A 22951-nucleotide genomic window follows, 5' to 3' on the forward strand; every position below is an offset into this window, starting at 1 on the left:
TTAATCGTGTAATTTGAATCACTTTAAAAGGATTCAAAATCGAGTGGATATTGATTTTACAAGTTCTGAATAACATGTGTTGGTTGACCATGTCAGCTGATACACTAACGCATGTTTTGTAACAGGATCCAAAGTTAAAGGAACATTTCAACATTCTGGGAAGGACTGATACCACTCTCATATCTGTATGGTGAATATTTAGCGAAGCCGGCAGGTGGTTAGCTTAGCTTAGCTCATAAACTGAGAACAGGTGCAAACAGCTGGCCTGGCTCTGCCGTTTGCAAACTTCATATGTTGAACAAAATTAACATATAAATACATTTGACTAAACGAAATGAGATGTAATGTGTGAATCAGTGAGCTTTACACGTTTTATTACCTTTGGACAGAGCCAGGCTAGCTGTTTCCCATCTCTTTGAGCTAATCTATGCTAACAGGCTGCTGCTGGGAGCTTCATATTTGGCTTACAGACATGAAAGTGGTATCAACCATTTCGTCTAACTCTCTGCAAGAAAGTGAATAACAAGACTTCCCAAAATGTCGAGCCACTCTTTTAACCCTAGCATGAACAGTATGACCATTCTGCTAAAATGTTGCATGATAGCTTCCCGCATCCCTGCACTCATTTTCACAATGCACGTTCTTGTCTGCCTTTTTCTCCTTGCACCCTCCCTCCCTGCATCCCACCCCACGTCCCTCTTCCCTCCGCATCCTCCAATAACAGTGGCAGTAACGAGACTTCGATCTGACATGTTAGGAAAACCCAGACCAGCCTGCCATTATGAGAGGAGGAGCGAGGAACCTGCTGGGGGAGGAGAGGAGAGGAGGAGAGCCAGGAGGATGGGAATAAAAGTGAAGATAGACCGGTGCTGCAGGTTGGGTGAAAGGGGGGAGAAAGTGTTCTCCACGCCTGATCTGTCCATCCATCCCTCCTCTCATGTTCCCTCTCTCTGGAGAGCAGTATTAATGGCAGACTTTAAGCCTGCCTGAGACAAGAAAATAGAGATAATGAAAAGATGTGACATAATAAAGGGAATGCGGTGTCGGACTGTACCAAGAGAGGATGCAGTGCAGCCACGTGTGCCAAACCTGCTCCAGGAAATGGGGACGGAGAGATGAAGAATTCCCCCAGGATGCATTGCAAGCCCCAACATGATGTTCCTAGAAGGCGGTGATGAGCGGTCACCCTCTCAGTGGGTGAAGTTAGGAAAGCTGGACAATACTTTGGGACACTTCTTTCTCGTGGAGAAAGGCAGACGTATAATCACTATGCATGAACCCAGACTCAAATACAAACTGGTACATTTGTACTCCAAGAGGATTTCAAGGACTGCAAGTCCTTAAAAAGTCCAACACAAACCTGTTCTCACTGACTTTGGACACATCCGACGGCGCTATCACACACCAAGTGCTCTTCTTCTTCCTTTTTTTTTTAACTCAAAGAAAGGCTTCCCCAGCCTCTCAATGCAGTGCATTTAGAGCGTAATTAATGTAGATATTGTGAAAGGTGAAGAAGAAATGAACTATTTTGTATTTCAGCTGTAGCAAGGACGAGTTTCTAAACTAAAAATCATTTGCCTGTGTTAAGGTGGGAATACTTTCCAGCGGTGAAAACCACTCAATATGCTGACTGAGAACAGTAATCTATGTGCCTTCACTGTATCAGCCTGTAGTGGGCTTTCAGGTGATGCACCACTCCAGCAGCGTATTCTGCTGTACAGACACATATAATGTATGTTATGTTTGTGTGTGTGTGACCTAGAATGTCCCGGGTCCATGCACACACACACACACACACACACACACACAGAACAGTGGGCCTAAATGAACACTAATAACGTGGAACAGAGGAATCCCCCCTCTGCTGTAAACTCTGCTTTTCAGTTTGAGCACTGTGAACCTGAAACCTTCTTATCCAGTGTCCATCCTGCTGTTTGTCCAACACACCCCTGCTTACCAAAGGCAACAAATACAGTAAACGTGCGCATTACAGTTGGAGTCAGTCCACTTTGAACTCTGTTTTATTCCAAAGTGAAAAAATGCATGTGTTGATCTTTGATGGCGCGAAAGGATTGGAGGTTGTATTCACACTGATGGATTCTGAATCTTGAGTTCAAAGTGAAAATGATGCCAACTCTAATGCAGCTTCTGTAAGTCAGCTCAAAGTCTTGTTTACCACTCACTGAATGCCTTCGTACCATGCATACTGTACAACCCGTGTTTTACCCTCCTGTAATCAGTGCTGTTGATAAAAGTCCTTGTTTTTTTTTATTGATCCAAGACACTGGAAATGTTTTGTAACATAATGTATATTTATTTTTTATGGTTTTAAGACACTGGAAAGAAAAAAATGATTGTGACTGTAAAATTAAAGATGACCTGATGAATTTTTAACCGTCATGTCTGCCGCCTATTGCCTGTCTGTTGCCCAGAAGGGAGCACTTGTGACTGCATGGAGTGAATGCTGGTGACTGACTGTCTCAAGTTACAACAAAGGACCCGATCACTGATACTTTATTAATACTTTGGAAATGGCACAAGAAAAGGAATCTGTGCAATAATTTGAGGTACCAACTTTAAATGACATGATTTGATCATTTACATGGATTGCTGTAACTGCTCTAGGAAAGTAACTAAGTAAATGTACCCACAGACTGTACTTAAATACAGGAGAGCACTCTGTCACGTACTTTAAATTAAAAATGTGTCATCTAAATGAAAGTCTACATGTCACAGGATGATGTGTGTGCGTGCATGCCTGTGTGGTCTGTGTCTTCCTCTCACCATTTTGCCAATGAGTATGTGCCCCCTGATTAGCTGCACACATTTAATCACCTGTCCACTCTGGGAGCAGAGAGCTGATTGGTGCATAGTCAGGCAGGTGTGGCCTCTTTGTTCTGGGATTAATTTCTTCCGACAGGTGTGGACACGAGGTGAAGCAGCAGAGATGAGTGGAGAGTGGCAGTAGGTCCCTGAGAGGGAGTGTGACCGGTGTAACCGAGCCAAAAACCCCAGTGACCAAAATATGGCGACAGAGCATTACAGGGACCACAGGCAGCAACGAGCCCAAGTGGCACTGCCTTGGCAGGAGATCGTGGTAGGGATCTGTGGGGGGGGTGAAGCATATGTGTTTATTTACTGCACATATGAAGGGCATTAGCAGCCACTGACTGCATCAATTCTGCCCTTAATTCGGCCTCTGCACAGAGACTCCCGGCTCTTCCTACCTCCTGTACACAGCCTGGCCCTGCTCCATCACACAGCAGAGGAGAGGCTCTGCCCTGCACTCTGATACCTTCCAGACACGGTGATCTTACAGAGAATGGACTATTTTCAGCCATTTCGTAAAGTGTTTAATAAAGTGTGTGCTGTTTGGCTCAAGAAACCACCACGGACACCTCGTCCCCAGTCCCTGACAACACGAGCAAGACGTCCACTGAATCAGTGGTCAGGCCAGCAGACAGAGAGCACCAAATAGAACATGACTGAGGGAAATGAATCCAAAAGGAGATATGTTTTTGCAAATGAAGCCCTCAGTTTTAGAGCTAGGTTAGTGCACATTTCAGTCACATGTATTGACATAAAAATACAAGTGGAAATACACAGATACAGTACATTGTACTGTAATACTCACACAGCTGCCCCACATCCTTCACTAGTTATTGTTTCTATAAGGCTGTAAACGTTAAAATTAATCTGAATAGAATTATATGTATTTATTGTCTGCTGAGGTTTAGTTTTAATTGAATTTACCTATCTACCTATTTTATGCAATGATAATATATCTGTTTATCTTCACAAATATTTAAATACTATTTGGCTTTTGTTTCATTGTTTAAGGTAAAGGGGCGAGCCCTTCAAACATTCCAACATTTTCTTTTTTCAGGATTGGTTTCAGGATTATAATGTTGATGTCATCATGGCTGATCTGTCAGAACAGACAAGATTCAGAAGAGGCGGAGTGTTACACAGGTAAGACAGCAACACACCTGAGTGCTTAAAAAACCCTCTGAACCCTTCTGGATGGATCTGACCAACAGGTGCGAGAAAATTATTGTATTATAAAAAAATTAAAATGCGATCCTGTTTCCAAAAAAGCTGGGTCTCTGTAAATAGAAGCAGAATGTGATGATTTGCCAAGCATTGATACCTCGCATTTAATTGAAAGTAGCTCAGAGACAACATATCAAATGCTGAAATTGTTTTTGAAAATATAAAAAAAAAAATGATAACACATTTCAAAAAGTTGAGACAGTGGCAACAAAACATCTCACAATGAATGAGGCAACAGGTCAGTAACATGACCAGGTGTGAAAAGAGCATCACAGAGAGTTTTGTGACGTAAACTTGGGGAGGGGTTCACCGCTCTGTGACACACTGCGCTGGCAAATAGTGCATGATGAACAGAGCGCAGCTGCCTCACAGTTTTCCTCTGTAGTCCAGTGTTTGTTTGGATCAGTGAAACACCTCAAAGGTAAAGTGAGAGGAAATGATCTCACGCTGCAGACCGCAGCTTGTATGTTGCATATCTGATGAGACAAACCCTGAAGTGCTGATCTCCCAAAGGCCTTCTCACTGCCCTGATTCAGTGTGGAGAGCACTTATAGCTGCCCAGCATCTCCAAACTTGAAGCTGGTTCCAAAAACAATTCAATCCCTACAGGCCCTCATAGTAAAATCCCCAACTGTACAGCACAATTGGACGTGTTTATTGCCTGGCACAAAAAAACACTTTCGGTGTCCAGAGCTATTTAGCTGTAGCTAATCTGTTCTTGACAGCTGTGACAACAGGGGGGAGATTTTGACATAATTCGATTAGATTATATTATGGTTTAACGTTGTGCAAAATTATGGCCAGGGCTGTTTTGAGGGACAGGTTGCTGCTAGGTGTCACCAATCAGGCTTCATTCTGCCCACCTCAGCTCCATCCACAATCCAAGTCTTTGCCCATTTTTGGATTAGCCGGGAGCTTGGCAGAGCTGGGCACTGCGAAGATGCCGAAAATGCTGAAAGATCCTTTTTAGTCAATTTTATCCCAACAAAGATCACTGATTCCTCTTCATGAACGCAGTCTTTGTGTCTGGATTAGATAAAGTTGCTCTAATTCAGATGGGCAAAGGCACTATTCAGTGAAGAGAGCCAACCCTATTCCTGACTCGGTGCATGATCTCTAAATGTGCCTCTGGAAAAGTGGACTTTTGAAAATGCACAAATGAATTCGCTGCTCTGAGAACCCTCCACATTGAGTGGTGGGTAGGCTCGATAAATGCAGTCCATTTACCATTTAATTCTGTATATTTTACATGGCAGAGAAGTCTTATTTTCATAGCAGCAAAATAATAACACTGTGGATTCAAGAGAAGGATGAAGGGACAGATAAATAGACAGAAGTTTAAAATGAATCAAACAGAGATGAAAGGTTTCAAACAGAGGTGCTCCTGGCAGGCCTGTGTGTGGAGGTGGTTTCCATACAAGGTAATGTATGGGGAGAGCAGCGTTAGTGTCTCAATCTGTCCTGTGCCCGGTGATCAGAGCCCCACTGGCTGGCAGTGTGAGGCAGATTAAACTGTTCAGTGAACTTACTGTACAAGTCAGTTTACTATGGCTGTGTGAGAAGTTCATGGCTGACTGCTCTACTGTGGACCTGAACCGCAAACACAAGAGGCATGTGTGTGTATCAGAGTGTGTGGGTGGTTCGGGCTATGGATGTATCTGTCTGAATGACCGCGTTAATCCTCACAGAACAATGGTGGCAGCCAGTCTCAATAAATCCCTTCACTTTGATCCAAATTGTTGTAGGGCACACACATGTACACACACGCACACAAATGCACTTACACATAGACACACACACACACACACACACACACACACACACACACACACACACACACACACACACACACGTGAGGGTGTTTTTGCACAGAATGAACAAACAAAGCGTTTAATAGGTGAGCTTTAGAGGTGCAAGTATGCTGATTGTGTTACATTTTGGCTGCTGCAGCTGCCCCTGTTTCCAGTCTTTGTGCTAAGCTAAGCTAACCAGCTGCTGGCTGTAGCTTCATGAAAGTGAACAAGGGTTTTTCCCAAAATGTCAAACTGCTGCTTTCAAGTTGCAGAAAAAATCTTGACTTATTACTGGAGTAAATTAAAAGTATGAATGTACTATTTCCCCCACATTATTTACAGTTTTCCACAGCTCAGCCCGCTGTACGACCCGGCACTTTGCTTATTCCGAGTTGAGCCGGCGATCCTCAGCTCCTCACTTTAATGGCTGTCTGGAGGAATTTGTCTTCAGCCATATGTACCAGATTAGGGGAGATGCACTTAAGTGTCTATGGATCAAAGAGCTTGGCAGAGGTAAAAGGTTACCGAAGTCAGATTACCAGTTTAAAGTAACAGGAGCACAAATGCTCCTGTTACTTTAAACTGGGCCAAGATGAAAGTGAATTATATCACTACAAGATGTGGAATCCCTCTTTCCCCCCTCCGTGTCTTAGCATAGGTAAGCTAGGTGAACTCATGTTACTGACTAATGGGTTTTTGAAGGGTTAGATGCTACGTCAGAGCCTGGAAACTGTAACTGTGCCAAATCCACCACGCAAACCAACACACGAACAGCCTGTTGCTACTGGGTATTGCTAAGTAAATTATTGTGAGCAGGCAGAGTGAAAGGGTAGACGGGGAGGTCAGGTTTCAAAAAGCTACTGGGTGCTTAGTTGTTGTGGAAACTGAAGCCAGTCCTCCCCTCAGGTGACATAAGGTGCAAAGGTGAAGTAAGAACAGAGGTGGCATGTCAGACTATGACTATTATGGTCCTCATGACTGAAAGCATGACACATGTTTACGGCAGCGAAATTACTCCACATTAACTTCCACAGCAGCATTAAGCCTGTGAAAGGTAACAGGGATCATTTTGTCAGGTGGTCTATTTTTCACATTGGAATACAACCTTTGACTTGAAACCTGAGGAGTTACTAGTCTCTATCAGAGTGACCCTCTGCCCTCCTCTTTATCTCTGTTCCATCACAGCCAGGCGAACTAAATAATTCAGACACACAAGAGCCACAGTTGGCATCCTGCGAAGGCTACCGTGCTGAACAAGAGCAGGTCAGAGGAAAGAGGATGACTGATGCAATCCTGCCATCTACTGGTGAGGAATGCAAAGCTCCACAGAGACCAAGAGTGTGGTGCACTGCTCTTCAGAGGACAGTTTTAAAATGGACCAAAGGACAAGAGGAGTCCCTCACAGTGAGACTTTTAAAGAGAAGCACTCTCGGTCTTGCTGCTACTTCCTTGCTTGGTCTGGTATGAGCAGTAGCTTACATTACAAAGCTAGTTTAGGTTTGAAAATGAAGGTCAGGTGAAAAATCTCTGAAATATAGCCATCCATAGAGCATCTAAACTGACAGCAATACGAATAGTCAAATATAAACAGCTATGTCAAATGTGCTGCATTAATTACATTTTTTTCAGAGATTAAACCAAAAGATGCTGTTAGCATTTAATCAGCCATCTTATCCAAATGTGTTTTGCATCCATGCACAGCCTTGTCATCCTTCCTCCCCTTCCTCCCAACTGTTCTATAATTGACTCTGAATGCTCTGCCAGTTGCATAAGACACGCGTGGTTGTGCAACCCTCTAGAAAATACGGGTTTGGGATTAGGAGGTTTATTACAGGGTTTCTAAATGAGCGCAGAGGGAGGATTTGGGAAATCTCAGCAGCGGTACTTTTGCTAGAAGACATCTGAAGAGGATCACAGGCCAGAAACCCATATTGTGTGTGTGTGTGTGTGTGTGTGCGCAAAGCATGACTAAGGGGAATCCCATGTAACAGCATTAGTCCTCTTGTTTGCAGCACAATCTCTGATGACGACACAAACCCTGAGTGGTTTCCCATTCGGGCTTACAGTATTTACAGATCAAGTCATTTCCAGTGATACGGCATCTGCCGCTGAAATAACTTGCAAGAGATAAGAGTCTGCATTAGATGTGCAAACAAGCGTGCTGAATGCCATAGATGGTTATTTTTGCCTTCAAAATGATGATCTAACAGGGATTAATAAAGAATTCCTTCTTGATTATACTCTGCTTACAATGTACCATCACACAGATGAACATATATTATGACATTTATGTAGATTGTTCATGTGAATGTATAATTAGACTAAGCCTCATACATAACATAGCTGGGAGATTTGGAATATTCTGATCCTCTTGTGTATGTAAATGTGGGTGGACAACACCCTCAGAGACACCACTCAGTAAAATGCAGTTCACTACAACATCACTCCTAAGAATGGCCCAAAAGTTAATAATCAACAATTTAATTTTCTGACACTATGTCCAAAAAATTGAATATGATAAGCTTATTCAAGGCTAATTTACTATTGCATATGATTGTCCAGGTGTATCTGACATATAAAAAATGCCAAATACCCACATCCAGACTGTAAGAACTGATTTTTTTTGGCCACTTGGGGGCAGCGTAAAGAAGGTGTAAACACCACTCAACACCTTAGAAACTGATATTACCAAACGAGTTTGCAAAAAGGCACATCCAGCAGATATGTAGCAACAGTATCATTCATTTGGAGTTGTCTAAGTCTCCTTTTAGCTCCGTTTTGGCCTCTGCCAACTCTGGAGAAAAATATCTGACCCTTTCGCTGTTGCCTGTCTGCCGTATGGTTCACTCTTCACTGTGTCCTTGCCGCTGATCAGTAACGCAAAGTACTGTACAGGAAAACTCTAAATATCCCATTTCTGCTCTCTGAAGGTCTGCAGAAAGAACTCAAAGACTGCACATGAAAAGCCCTCTCTCTCTCAGTGCTCCAGACATTTGCCTAGGCAAATGTGAAGGTTAAGCCTCCCTTTATATCAGTCATTCAGCCTTCAGCAGCAGATTAAGCCACACAAACATGGAGTTCTCGTCAACAGAAGCTGCACCTGGGAGAGGGTAAGACACAGCTTTGACTGTCTGTTTCATTTTTTTTTTTAAAAGCAACCAAGATTCATGTGTAAAAATGATGCTTACACTTGAAAGTCTGATCCACTTTCATGCTAACATGTTGAATTCTTATGTAGGCTGCTCACAGACAGTATGTCTGTCGTGAGGAGGTGGTGGCAATGCAGCAGCCGCAGGACAAACCAGGCCAAAGCTCTGCTGAGGACAAGACCACACTGATCCTCCTTGGCCTCATTGGTAGTCTGACTGCAGACACAGAAAGGACTTGTGATTACTTCCCCGTAATCTATGGTCTCATCTCAGGGGTCAGGAGTCAGTTGACTCCTGTTTCTCCCTCTCTCACTTTCGATCCATCTCACTGTTAGGCCCTTCAAACACCTCTTCTTTTTGTCCATTTGAATTCAAATGCATTCGCAGTGTAAGTGTGGTGACAAGAGGGTTTTCAGAAGAATCTGTTAACTCAAGACCACTTCATCACTTAGACCTACAATTGCTGACGAAGGGGGATAACTGGGACTTCAGTGAAGACTCCTGACTTGGATTCTGCTACTTGAAAAAAACAAAAAAACAAAAACAAAAAACAAAACAACTCTGCAAGAGGGATCTCACAGACAGACAAAACCAACATGCAAAGGTTAGTGCTTCAAAAACTCTCATGTTTTTGTTATGCAATTTTATTTTATAATGTGTTTAACATATTTCCTTTGCAGGAATAATGCTGCTCAAGCTCAAGATGACATTAATCTGTGGACTTATTTTAGACATAAGCCCACAGCAGGTTTTACATGAGGTCAAACAGAGAGTGACCTGTAGTGACCATGCAGAGGTGATAGAGGAACCCACCTATAAACTTAAGAAATACATTTTAACCACTAGATTAGATGGAAATGTAAATGATCTAAATTTATGGTTACATCATAGTTTGTGAGATCATAGTAAGTTAAGAGGCTATAGTTTCAGTATTCTTAGACTAAGCATTTTCCCAGTAGGATTTAGTGTTTTTCCCACCAGAAAGGGCACTGAAATAGCATTTGGACTCTGGAAAATGAACAGTAATACTTTTATCAACCTCTCTAATCTGACTCTCAAACATCTGCAGACATTTCTGGGAAGTTTCAAATGCATCATTAACACAGTTCTAAATTACATTTGCAGAAAATTGCATATCTAACTATGAATAATAATGAGCTCAGAAGCTCATATCTGGATACAGTCCTAATCATAGCAAAACTATTAGAAAATATAATACAATCTGCATTCAGGATGAATGAAAAATGACATTAATGGGGCATTTTCCCATATGCATTCAAGCAGTTTCATATATGCTTCAAGAGAGGAGATAAAGGCTGAGCTCACTGCACCACAATAAGAGTTACATTATTATTCGTCTTTTGGGGTTGATTTACTGTAATGCTCAACTACAGGACAATAAGGCCATTGTTTGCCCACCTGTTTTATCATTTAACACTGTATGAGAGTGGGCGCCTCTGGGCGGTGGCGGGGAGAGCCGTTTCCTGCCTCTCGCGGCCCCTTTAAGAAAGCAGAGCCGAGCGCTGACGAAACTTCCTCGGCCCTTTTCGCTGCTCGTATCTGCGAAATCAACAAGAGACGGAGTCAGCCGCGTATCCGCAAGCTCCGGGCCAACGGCGCTGGACAGGGCAGCTCTTCCCAAGCAGGAGGGACGCAACTGGTATTTTTTTTTTTCCCTCTAAGCGTCTGCCTGTGTAACCGTTCAACACTCAGCAGGAGACGGCAGTCGGTCGGCGTGCGGAAACAAGCGGATATCGTTGGGATGGAGGGACCGAGTGAGCCGTTTTCGCCGTGAGACTGGCGCTAATTTGGACGTCCTGAGCAGCAGGTGTACTGAAGGATAAGACTAAAGGCAATCTCAGTGTTCATGAAACTTTGCTACGATTTACGTGCTGGGTAAGAAGGCTTGTTTTTCCCTTCTCTATAACGTTCTTCAAATCTCCATTGTTACAAAATAAATAAAAAATAAGGGTATTGTTTTCTGTCAGCCGTCTGCCCCGCTGTCTCCTCTTCGGGGTCACCCCGAAATGCGACTTATTTGGTTTTCATGTCGTGTCTTCTTATGTTACCCATAAAAAATGTCCGACCGTTTGAGGCTTTTTGAAGCCGTTAACTCGAGGCCTAACGTCAAACTCTGGCGTTTTAATTCACTCGCTGACTCACTCCATCCGCTAAAATAGCTTGAAACAGACACATTTGTGTTCAACAAAGCAGTTTGGCCTTGAGCTGGTCGTCAAAAGCCAAGTCTAACGGTCGCTAATACAGTAAAAAGGAAAGAAAACAACGTCCATTGCTGCTTTTAAAAGGACCGTTTCGGATTTTTTTTGTGCTTGTTTTCCCCTCAAACACATTTAAAAGCCCGGTTACTGTATAGCCCAGCTACTTTGTGTTCATATCTGTTAATGAATTGGCAGCCATTGAGTCAGTGCTTCATTCATAAGTCACATTATGCAAATTAACTTGTAGACTTTAAACTTGGTCTGAAATCTACACTTTATCTTACATTTTGTTAAAGTTGCCAATGTACCTGGAAGCGCTTAAAGATAAAGAAAATGCTGGTGTGCTGTGTTCAAAGACGGTGGGAGCTCTGACACCTTAGATTTGAGAGGACTATTTTAACGGGTGCTGTTAAAGGAAGATTAATTTCCCATTGATTTCAGTGTGGAAGTGGAGACAGGCTTTTGTTTCATGCCCTGAAGCAATCCCGCCTTGTTCCCCTCACACAAAGTTCAAATTTGGTTACACGTTGACCTGACTCAACACTGTCCATCCAACTTGACAGAGAGGGCAGATTGACCAGTTATTCAGGAAGTATTGATTGTTTATATCCTTGTTTATGTAACTGCTTGGTGAAATAATAGCAGCAGAGTAGGAGGGCTGCAGTATTGAAGGCAGGGATGGAGGACAGCAGCAGCAGCAGCAGCAGCAATAATGTATTGTCATGCTGTCTCTTGTAGCTCACGCCTACATTTTGACACAAAGTGTGAGTAAATGTCACCTTTCTGACTATGGTCTGACTGTGCAGGAGGCCAGACAACACTCATGTTTGTTAATTTCAGTCAGTCCGGCCTTGAAAGCACCACAGCAGAGTTCTGTCATGTCAGTTGTTGGTACTCTCTTCACAATTACAGTTGCAGTGGTGTTGATAGCTACATAAATTCCATTAAGGCTGAAACAAAAAATTATTTTCCTTGTCAATTGATCTGTATTTTATTTTTTCTATTAATCGATTAGTTGTTTGGTCTATAAAATGTTGGTAAAGCCGAAGATGGCATCCTCAAATGTTTAGTGTTGTCCACAGCCCAAAGATATTCACTTTACTGTCATAGAGGAACAAACAAAACCTGGAAATGTTCAGATTTAAGAAGCTGGAATTATAGAATTTAGATTTTCTTTCTTTAAAAATTGCTCAAACTGATTAATCAGTTATCAAAGCAGTTGTTGATTGGTTTAATGTTTGACAGCTAATGAGTTAATGGATTAATTGTTCAGCTCTAGACACAATGCATGTGACTTCATGTCAAAAACACAAACTGAGTGCAAGCATTCAAAGGCTGCTCTGACATAAAATAACATGGACGTGATGTTGGCCTTGAAAAATGCATGCCATAACAGACTTTTATTTTTGTTCCACCAACTGCATGTTGCCCAGAGGCTTGCATTAGTGGGCGAGATAAAAGCTAATGCATTCAACTTGTTCCTGGGATTTCTTTATTATTCTTGTGTCCAAATTTGTTGACTGGGACTCCGGTGAAACCCTTGTTTAGCCTCCAACTACAAGCAGTGCAGGATATGTCTAATAGGTCTAATTAAAGTTCATATCTCCACTCTCCCTCCTTCTTCCTGTTCCATCCCCAGGGTTGGCATCAAATGAAAATAAGAGGCTTGATGAAAACATTTACAATAACAGTGTGTATTCAGATTGAGACTGTGTTCAAACTTCAAGGGAAGCTTTGGTATTTTTCAACATGGACCCTATTTCCCCTATGTTTTTGTGGTGTAAGTGACTGAATATTTTTGAAATTGGTCCAGTATTGAGTGAGAATACTGCAGCCACGAAATAGGCAGCAATATAATACTTCCGGGAAACTGTGTCCACTAAAAGTGTTTGTTTGTGCCACTGACGGCTACAGATTGTTGTTGAAATGAAATGGTTTTCTCTCCCCTTCACCTGATCCAGTATGTCTGTTATGGTGTCTCACCAAGTCCCGCTCAAGGAGAAGTTCCGCCACAATGTCTTGTTTCAGAAAGACATCAGTGGAAACATGACAGTTGAAGAGAGGAGTGCTGGAAGAGTTTGCTGTGTTTGAGTACAGAAAGCATGCTTCAGTGTTATCTGAAAGATTTTTAATGTGGTGGCTGAATATTTAGCTGATTTCTACAAACAAGTTAACGACAAATCACCTCTCGCAAGACTTCAGAACAAGACCTCTCCTTGTGTCAGACCTGGTCAGACACAGTGACAAACAGACTGGGTGTACATTGATGGTGCACAATTCCCCGGAAGGATTGCATTGCAGCTCGTTTCACGGCTGTCAGCTGCAGTGCCCTCACTCAACACTGTACCAATTTCTAAAATTGTCGTCTGCATTAGTCACTTAGACACAAAAACATTTGTGTTGAAAATATAGTCCAGGGTGAAAAGTTTCCCTTTTAATAAGAATGTGGATGCTTTGCAGCTGCTTTTATCAGGCATTATTGTGTTGTCCTCTGTTAGAATAGCACCTGGCAGCATACTTAGTGCCATTACAAACAGATATTACTCAGCATGGCAGTAGCCTGATTTTTCCTTCTGACCATCTGTCACTTCATTATGAATGCAGGAAAGTGAGCTAAACAAAAGTTGAAGCTACTCCTTAGAACATTCCAGTCAATGCTGTTAAACGAGATTCTTAAAGGTCATCTCTCTCTGAGTCACAGTGCGTTATGAAACCTGTAAAAGTTGAGATTAGCTCTGTAGGTGAGGCTCTTGCTGTACTGAGCCTTGTTTCTACAGAAACCAAGCCCCGTGGATAATGATGACAGGATGGTCTTATGTGGTTTTACGCAACACTTTTGAGGTAGAGCACCTGTAAAAGGCGTCAAGGTTTGCATCCGTCACCAGTGGAAGCGGAAACACTACATTGTGGCATTTCCATCTAACAAGCTTTCTGTTACTCTTAAACAGAGTCTGACTGGCTAAAGAGAACACACTTGTGCAAGTGGCCTACTTGTGTGAGTGCTCTTGCCTGCGTTGTACTCAACAGTATATGGTTGTTTCCACTGCCCCCCTCCACCCGCCCATTTTATGCATGGCTGATATGCAACAGTTATACAGGGCGTAATTGTAGAAAGAGCTACTCACATCTCATGTGGCTATACTGTGCCATTCTCCTATAGATGCAGATAGCCAGGGGTGATAGTAAAGCCGCTTGAATAGTTCGTAAAGTAAGATGAGTGTGTTGGTGCACAGCTGAGAACACTAGGGCTTACTAGCCTACCATTTGCTGTCCATTATAAGACAACCACAGATACTCGACTGAAAGTATCCATGTGCTAACACATAAATGAATGTGATGACTGTAATCGCTCTCATAAATATGCATTATTATGGTTACCAACAAGGAACTTAAAATGTTGCATGTGTATTGTGGTGAAACACACAGCTAGTTATTTTATTATTAACTTAAAATGTAGTTTTTTGGTTTTTTTTTTAACTTTAAAGTGAATTCTTTTACAAGAAGCTATGACCTTGAGCAGCAACAGTGAGTCAAATTATTGATAACTCCATCAACTATGTTTTGGCAAAATTTGCTGAAATAAACTGCTTCCAGCTTCTGAGATGTGATTATTTTTTGGTTTTCTTAGTCGTGTTGTGGGCTGATGGTTGGACAGAACAAGGCAACTTGAGATTCAGCCTTGGGCTGTGGAAACGCGTGATGAAGCTATTTCTTGATATTCTATTGACCGAAGGATTAATTGAGAAAATACTCACTAAATGAAACGATAACAGATCATTAGTTGCGGCCAACTGTGATTACACTCATTAACTTATGTTGTTCTTATTTCATTTAAACAACTTTATTTCCCATCTCATATCTTGAATATTATTGACCAGCAGTGCACATTTTAAATGATTATTTCTTCAGTGCCAGTTTTGTATTCTGTATGCTCGAGTAGAAACTACAGTTGGAGTGTTTGATGATTCCTTTTTTGTCGTGTGTTGTAAGAAGCGCTGATGTAGACTAAAGGGCATTAGACTGCCTCTTAGCATGAATGACTGTGGTTGGCTGTTGCAGTGAGTGTGACCTGTGTGACCAAGAGTAACCTCCAGCTACTGCAGGTCATTAGCAGAAGATTACTCAGACAGGCGTAAGCATACACACTAGCACACTCAGATGCAGTATATCAGGCTTGTCCAGTGGATACACAGTACACACCAGGCTTGTAAAGGTACTCACTCTTAACTAATGTGTGCGGGAATACACAAACACTATCCGTCCACGTGTGTGCACGGGTGTGTGTGTTTTGCTACGTGGTTGTTTTGTCTCATTCACACGTGTGTGCACGGGTGTGTGTGTTTTGCTACATGGTTGTTTTGTCTCATTCACACGTGTGTGCATATCTTTGCCTCTTTGTTGTTGCACCGGCCTCTGCCCTAGCTGGTGTGTTAACAGTGACTTATGGTTAGGTAAAGGTGGAATGGCGGTGTTTCTGTGTTTGTACATAACTGCGTAAATGTATCATGAGGCCTGTTTGTGCGCATTCCCACAGTAACATTCACATAGTGATCAGACCTTGAGCTTAAGTCCCGTCCTCCTCCTCCTCCTCTTCTACTCTTTTCATCTTTTCATTCTCTTATTTAAGATGGTGTTGCGGTAGAAACTGCCTCTGGACTGGAGAAAGACATATTTAAAAGAAGGAGATAAATAAAGGAGAGGCAGTCTGAAGAAGACCTCAGTGAAAGGAGGCAAGGAATAGCATCGAAACAAGTACTGTGTCTTAAACATGATCTTAAATTATAGAGATTATGTCTGTGTTTCATAAATATTGTTTGCAGACAAATGTGAATTTCTGAGGTGGGTTTCAAAACAGTAAATGTCTTAAAACTGATGCTTTTATTAATCTCTGTTGCCAGGGCTTTGTTTTGTGGCAGGTAACCGTAGTTTGAGCTGACCAGAGGCTCACTGAACTGTAGCGCTGAGCAGGTTGCATGTGGAATCAGGCGGATCTTGTGAGAACACATTTCGCTGTGACAGGTGTCTTGACAAGAGGAGGGAAGTGTTTATTTAGCTGCCACTCACCACGTTTCCACTCACCCCTCAGCGAAGAAAGATCAACCCACCAGTCACCTCTGTATTTGCCACTTATATGTGGTTACCTCGTGTGGGCGGGGTGTCTACATGAGGAACCAAAATGTGTGTTTTTAGTTCACGCACAAAAACCTTTTGCCGCTTTAGTTCTATCTATTGGTCTGACGTGAGGAGAGATGCAAGGAAAGGAGAGCCAAGGAAACATTTTTAGATAAAGGGGCGTCCTTTCCTTTCAGACATAATCTCAAGCAATGTCAGCTTCTGATGATGACAGCAGAGCTGGATCATCTGTCAGCTGCTCAGCTGTGTAGATCTTTTCATACCTCGGATTTAGTATTTGTACAGATAATGTGAATACTGTCCAGTTAATGATAAGGATGAACAGTTGTCACTGTCAGCTCTATTAGTTTTTCATTTTTTTCCCCCTCTGCTCTCAGATGACAACACAGAATGTGATACAGTCATAATTACTAAGAGGAAGTTGAGAAGCAGAGCCTTTGAGCATCCTCTCTGATAGCAGACCCAAATGACAAAGCACAGCAGTCACAAAACAACACAGTCATGTTGACGACACATTCAGTGGCTCCATGCTCGGCTGCTGCAAAGGATGATGGATTATTGTGACAAGTTTTTGACAGGGCATTCGGTCAAATCAGGAATGACCTCGTAGAGTAGTACTACAAGTGGTTCTTGTTTCTTTCAGTCAGCACATCTCATTCAAAGAAAAGAATTACCGGAGGCGGTGGCTAAAAAGTCAGCACGTCAGAATTTAATAGGCTGGGGACATTCACGAACCAGCAGCAGCGGCAGCGAGGAGACAGTCATTAGTGTTTGCTTGCAGACGCTTTGCCAGAAACAGTTTGCCACCTGTTGTAGTTTAAAAGTGGCTCCCATTTCAATGCTAATCATGATCTATTTCTCATTTGTACTTTAGTTGGCTTGTATTGGCTTACTTATGGTGAGCATTAATGAGGTCATTTATCCTGTCTGTATCAGTGGGATACATTTTACTGCAGTATCAGACTACTGCTGCTGAATGCAGAGGACGAGCTGCAGCGGCTTGATTCCTGTGACTCCGCTTGTAATGACCCATCCAGCTCCCCGTTCTGTCTGTCATCATTACATCTCGGCCCTTGATACCAAAACACAACCATTAAGCCTTTCACAGCCTCTCACAACCACCGCCACTGCTCGCGCCATGGAAATGAAATCAATAAATGGGGTCAGCTGATCTGCTGCTGTCAACTGTTTGCCAGAGGACTGAAAGGATGTAGTTGTCAAGGCTCTGAGAGGGTTACTGGTTCCATCATCCTGTGTAGGCTGAAAGGGAGAACAGAACTCTAACCTTTAACGCTTAAATAATTGGTGGCATCACATGCTAAACTATGATGAAATGGTAAACGTTATACCTGCTAAACATCAGCTTGCCAGCACTGACATAAGCATGTTAGGGTGTGTGTCACAGAGCTGGCAGCATGGCTCTACACTCGTCCTGTTTGACTAAATACTGCTGTGGGTATTGAAAGGAGATTGTATGTTTTGTTCTTGGTAATCCTAAAACGAGGTTACCCTTATTCCTCATGTTCTTTTTGGGTCCTGGAGACCTGGGCTGACTTAAATAGCATGGAAACATTCTCAGGATTGTTTTATCAGCTTGATATAATACTTGGTTTAAAAGAGATTATTTCTTTGTTAATAAATGACTATTTGGCAAATGAAAGAAATATTTGTTCATGCATAGACGATATTACATGTAAATGGGAATATTTCCTTATTTGTTGCAGTTACAATGCTCTATGGTCATTCCTGCATTTTGTCACCATCGAATGTGGAAGTCCAGTTTGTGGCAAAGGGAACCATTACCACACTGCATATTAAGTTTTAATAAGGTCAGAAGAAAAAAAAAAAAATCAAAACCAATCCATTTTCCACACAGCCACACCAACAGTAACCCCTGTGTTTTGTGTCCCCACAGGGTTGCCGTCCGCCATGTTAAGGTAAAGCCCAGGTGCGCGGTGTTGACCATGCTAAAGCGCCTGGACAAGATCCGCTTCCGAGGCCCCAGGACGAGAGACGACTTCCCGGATCTGGCCGAGTCGCCACCCGCCTCTGACAACGAATGTAGCGACGACATGCAGCTGAAGCCCAGAGCAGCTCTGCGAGACACAGAGGACCTCCTGCGAGACCCTGTAAGTGCTCACCCTACATATGTGCTTGTGTGTCTGTGTGTGTCTGTGTGGCTTTTTTTATTTTAATTTCCTATTGTTTCTCTTGCTTTTCAGCATTTTTCTTTAGTTTTACCTAGGTTTATGTCCTTCCCCTCTGTTTATATCTCTCTGTGTCTGTATTTATCACCCTTATACTCATACTGAGTAAATGGCTATCTCGCTTTTGTCTGACATATATGCATTTAGCTTTGACTGGCAAGGACAAGTACACATGGCAGTGTTGTTTTTTTTAATGTACACATGAATTATTCCATCTGAAAAGATACTCTGACCTCAGAATGACATGAAACAGCAGAGGCAGGGGAATATGCAGTAGCTGCTGTTCCACCTTTCTGATGTTTTAATAGCGTCCTAATAAATGCTTAGGGCTCAGAAAATCTGTTTTATTTAATCCCACTTGCTTTTAGTTATACTCAAAAGAGAGAGGAAGAAGTATGGAGGACTTGGTTGTTATGAAAAAGAAAAATGGAGGAGATGACAATAAATAAGGAAAATAAAGATGACAATCACCAGCAGAAACAGTGAAAGCAGTGGTGAGATGCACAGATATTGGATGGCAGGAACGGAGAGAAGGAGAGAAAAGATTAAAGCAGAGAAAGTGATAAAGGAGCCAAGAGGACAGGAATTGAGCCTCAGATGATTGGACCCTGAGATGTCTAGAGGAGAGGAGATGGACAGGATGAAGAGAGCTCACCAGCCATGACAGAAAAAAAATCCACATCAAGTTTTCTGACATTTCTTCCTCCCACACTAGAAAGTGTTCATATTTCATGGAATGTGCAGCTCTCTCTAATCCTTGTTGTTGACTAAAACAGCAGTATTGCCGTCATCATCATGCTCATGCATCGATAGGAAGATACTCCGATATTAAACACTGGATTAGTCACTTGATTGTATCATTTCCTGAATGAAGGCCCGAGGGATCTCTGTTGCACTTTTATTTTCTCCCTTTGTTTCTCCTCAAATAGACAGCTGATATGACTTCCCATTCAAAGCTGCACAAGGCCCAGTGGTGAATGAGTGGTGCTTATAGATAAAATCCATCATTAAATCATAACAGGCCTCAGTGTACAGACATAAGAATAAAACAGTATTAAACTGTGCTTTTTCTTTTGGTTCTGGAGCATTTTTATTTTTTTAATTAGTGATCCGGCTGAGTATGGCCCCTCATGGCATACTCTGTGGGCACGTGTCAGATGTGTCTGTACTTGCATGTGTGTGCACAAGCCCATATTTGTGAGTTGACGTTTGTCCGTCTGTATGTGCACTGGTGTTTGCCTGCATGAGCACAAGCCCACTGGGAAGGCATCGCCCACATCACGGCACTGATGAGTCACACTCCAAAGCCCCAGAATAGACCAAGCTGGCTCTTATCCCTGCTGAGACACACACACATACACACACACACAAGCATGCATGCACTAACACACACATGCACATACATACCCACAAACATACATGAAGCATGCACTTTCTCCAATATCAGCTTGTTGGAAATCTCATCTTCCCTGTGTAGTGCCCTTCAAAGGCCCATACTAGCACACTGGAGCCCACCCAGACTGCACTGATATCTCGCCACTCTCCTGAATCCGATCACATGACCTAGCTCTCAACCTCACCTTCATTACCTCATCTGTTAAAAGGAGGACAGAGTGTGCCCTTTGGCTGCAGAATACATGCACCAAGACTTTTTGACAAACTAGCTTGTGTCATCCATACTAAATAGGTAAAATGTCACTGAACAGATGGTGTTCAGTCATTGCACAGGCGACTGCATACGACCTCACCGGCTTCTGCCCACTTTTTCCTGCTTGATCAGGTGGCTTCCTCACCGCGTTTGTCATACTCTGTGTGATCCTTTCATTTAAGAGCACATAAAGAGCACATTATGTATGATGATGTAATGCAACCCAAGACAAAGCTCAAGGTAATACAGAAGTAATCACATCATTATAAAAGACCTGTAGTGGATGATGTGTAGAATCTGATCTGAGAGATGTTAGATAGACCAAACCTTAATATGTTAAATCCACAGCAAATATCTGAAGCCTGATTCATGGAATTATTATTATTGTTGTTGAATAATGAGCATTCTGACAAAAATGTGTATAAGCATCTTCATCTACATATTTTGTCTGCTGTATATGTTTTACATTTGGATTAGATGCGTTTGAATTTCAAATGAAATGAAATGATCGGCTAATTGACTTTTGAAATAATAGTTAGAACAGCTGAACGGCTCTTCAGCATGCCACTCCATGCTGAAATCTCACTGGGTAATGAGTACTTGGGCTTGTAATCATACCCTTAGGATTTAGAAGTCTCATATCTTTTTTCCTGTTTCACAGTGCAGGCTAAAGATCAGTTCTACAATGGCAGAAAAATCCTAAAACAGTTCACTACAGTAATCACTTTGGATTACAGTTCTGAACAGTAATCTCCCCATTGAAATGTAAACTAAAGTCAAACAGGCTTTTTTTTTTTTTTTTTTTTTTGGTACAGCTTTTGACTTGGTAGCTAAGCCAGAATAACGTGTAGGTTTAAATTTACCGGCTAACTGTATGAAGAGCTGCGGATTGCACCGGTAATTGTGGTTGTCTTTACCAAGAAGACTGTTGCTTAAATCTCTGTGGTGGATTTGATATGCACAGCACTATACAAGTCAGGAAATCACTGGCTTACAGGAAATCAAATTGGGTAGGGAAGGTGGTGTATGATTTCACTGGGGGGTGGGGGGGTGGGGGGTGAAAGTAGAACAGGCAGTTTCGATAATAAAATGTCTGTCAAGAAGTGTGTAACAACATTATCAGTTACATTGCCAGCATTTTCTGCCATGAGCAGAGGACTCATCATTCCCCCCTCTCGTGTGCTCATTTTAGACACTTTAAATGTTTTCTTAATACTGTTAATGATTTAACAGTACAGTATACAAGTAATGTAGCACGATGTGCTATAAACGCCTGATATTCACGAGCAGTTAACATGCTCTGTTTGTCTGGACAGCTTTACAGTCACACATAACACACCAGTGTCCATTGTGCAAACCCTGTTCTGTTAATTATTGGACATGGCTGATCAAAACGTACCACCACCACCAGCCTGCTGGATCAACAATCTGCCAAGCATGAAGAAGGTCTCTTGTGTTATGTGTGTTTATGAGCAGAACAAGGCCTTGAAATCACACCTTCTGTATTTCCCCCTCCCACTGTGAGACTCCCATCGAGCCTCACGAGAAAGCTGCAAGCTTAAACAGCACAGGCACTTTCACTACATAGAAGAATGAGTATGTAGAGAGTATTTTGCTATCCCTAGAGCTGTTCTCTAGGATAAAACAGACATTTCTGTGTCAGTTCTGTTCTGCCAACCATACAACCCATGGACAATGTCCCAGTAGAGGCTGAGCACAGAGAGAGGAAGAGTGGAATGAGGAGAGAAAAGGATCAAATGGGAAGAGCAGTAGATGACTGAGGAGTGTTAGCAGGAGGTTAGGGAGATCTGTCAGTAGAAATCTCTAAACAAGAGGCAAAGAAAGAGATGGAGGTGGCATTGAGATCTTCGCTGTCTCCATAGAGAAAGCCAGCAGACTTATTGAAGTGATGCAGGACAGGACAGTCACCACGGAAGCAAAGGTATAGAGCAGGAAATTGCTAACCTGAAGAATAGAGGTACAGAGCTTGGTCTAATTGTATTCCATTTTAATTTGTGTGTTTTTTTGTGCTGGGTTTGATTTCAGTTCACCTTGTAGAAAGTACTGAGAGAACCAGAGTTGTGGATTGTGGTTAATTTGCAGTTTAGATACATAATGCAGGAAATATGTGTTGGCAACATCTGCGTTCACCTCAGTTCTAAACAAGACAGAGAAGAATTTATAGTCAGCTCTGCTCAGTGACCTTATGTGCACCTTCTGCAGAGCAGCAACTAAATGGTAGATATGCAGAGTGGGTGTGAAGCAAAATACTGTGGCTCTGGCTATCACTGTGCGAATGCTTCAAGCTATCCATGAGAGGATGATTTTCATTTGTTTGCTAAAATGTCTGTTTAATTTGCTAGAAAACAGCGTTCAGAAATAAAACTGTTCCAGACATGGAAACGATGGTGGAGTTTTACAGCAGGACACAGCCAGATTCCCATGCTCACATCAGCCACAGGCCTGACAGTGGGAGAGGGGCAACACAATAATTAATCAGCCGATAATCGTCCAGGGTGACGTCAGGGCTTGACCTACTTTTGATAACCAGGAGGTTGTGCTGACGACTGCATTACGCAACGTGAAGGTGCATTTACGTTATATACCATCCTTGGACCAAACCGGTAGCGATTTAATGTTTTGCAAAAGCTTACAAAATCCAAGCCCAAGAGCGTTAAAGCTGAGCGCTGGCAGTGCAGCAGATCTCCTTCTCACTCCCAACGTCTGCTCCGGTCATCTCTTCCATGTC

General features: G+C 42.4%; 2 protein-coding genes across 8 annotated transcripts in view; both read left to right on the forward strand.

Moving 5' to 3' along the window:
* celsr1a (cadherin EGF LAG seven-pass G-type receptor 1a) overlaps positions 1-2373 on the forward strand; it is an 83998-nt gene extending 81625 nt beyond the window's left edge. For 3 of the 4 annotated variants that reach the window (XM_070992274.1, XM_070992277.1, XM_070992276.1), the window contains exon 36: positions 758-2373. In XM_070992274.1, the coding sequence (XP_070848375.1) occupies positions 758-785 (28 nt within the window). In that variant the 3' untranslated portion in view covers positions 786-2373. Of the gene's footprint in view, positions 1-724 lie in introns of all 4 variants that reach the window. The other variant, XM_070992275.1, reaches the window with a different exon arrangement.
* An 8178-nt stretch (positions 2374-10551) lies between these two features.
* gramd4a (GRAM domain containing 4a) overlaps positions 10552-22951 on the forward strand; it is a 41901-nt gene continuing 29501 nt past the window's right edge. For all 4 annotated transcript variants that reach the window (XM_070991869.1, XM_070991871.1, XM_070991870.1 and 1 more), the window contains exons 1-2: positions 10552-10891; positions 18263-18476. In XM_070991869.1, coding sequence (XP_070847970.1) covers positions 10863-10891; positions 18263-18476 — 243 coding nt within the window. In that variant the 5' untranslated portion in view covers positions 10552-10862. The remainder of the gene's footprint in view (positions 10892-18262; positions 18477-22951) is intronic.

The sequence above is a fragment of the Chaetodon trifascialis genome, chromosome 22, assembly GCF_039877785.1.
Source record: "Chaetodon trifascialis isolate fChaTrf1 chromosome 22, fChaTrf1.hap1, whole genome shotgun sequence".
NCBI classification, from domain to species: domain Eukaryota; kingdom Metazoa; phylum Chordata; class Actinopteri; order Chaetodontiformes; family Chaetodontidae; genus Chaetodon; species Chaetodon trifascialis.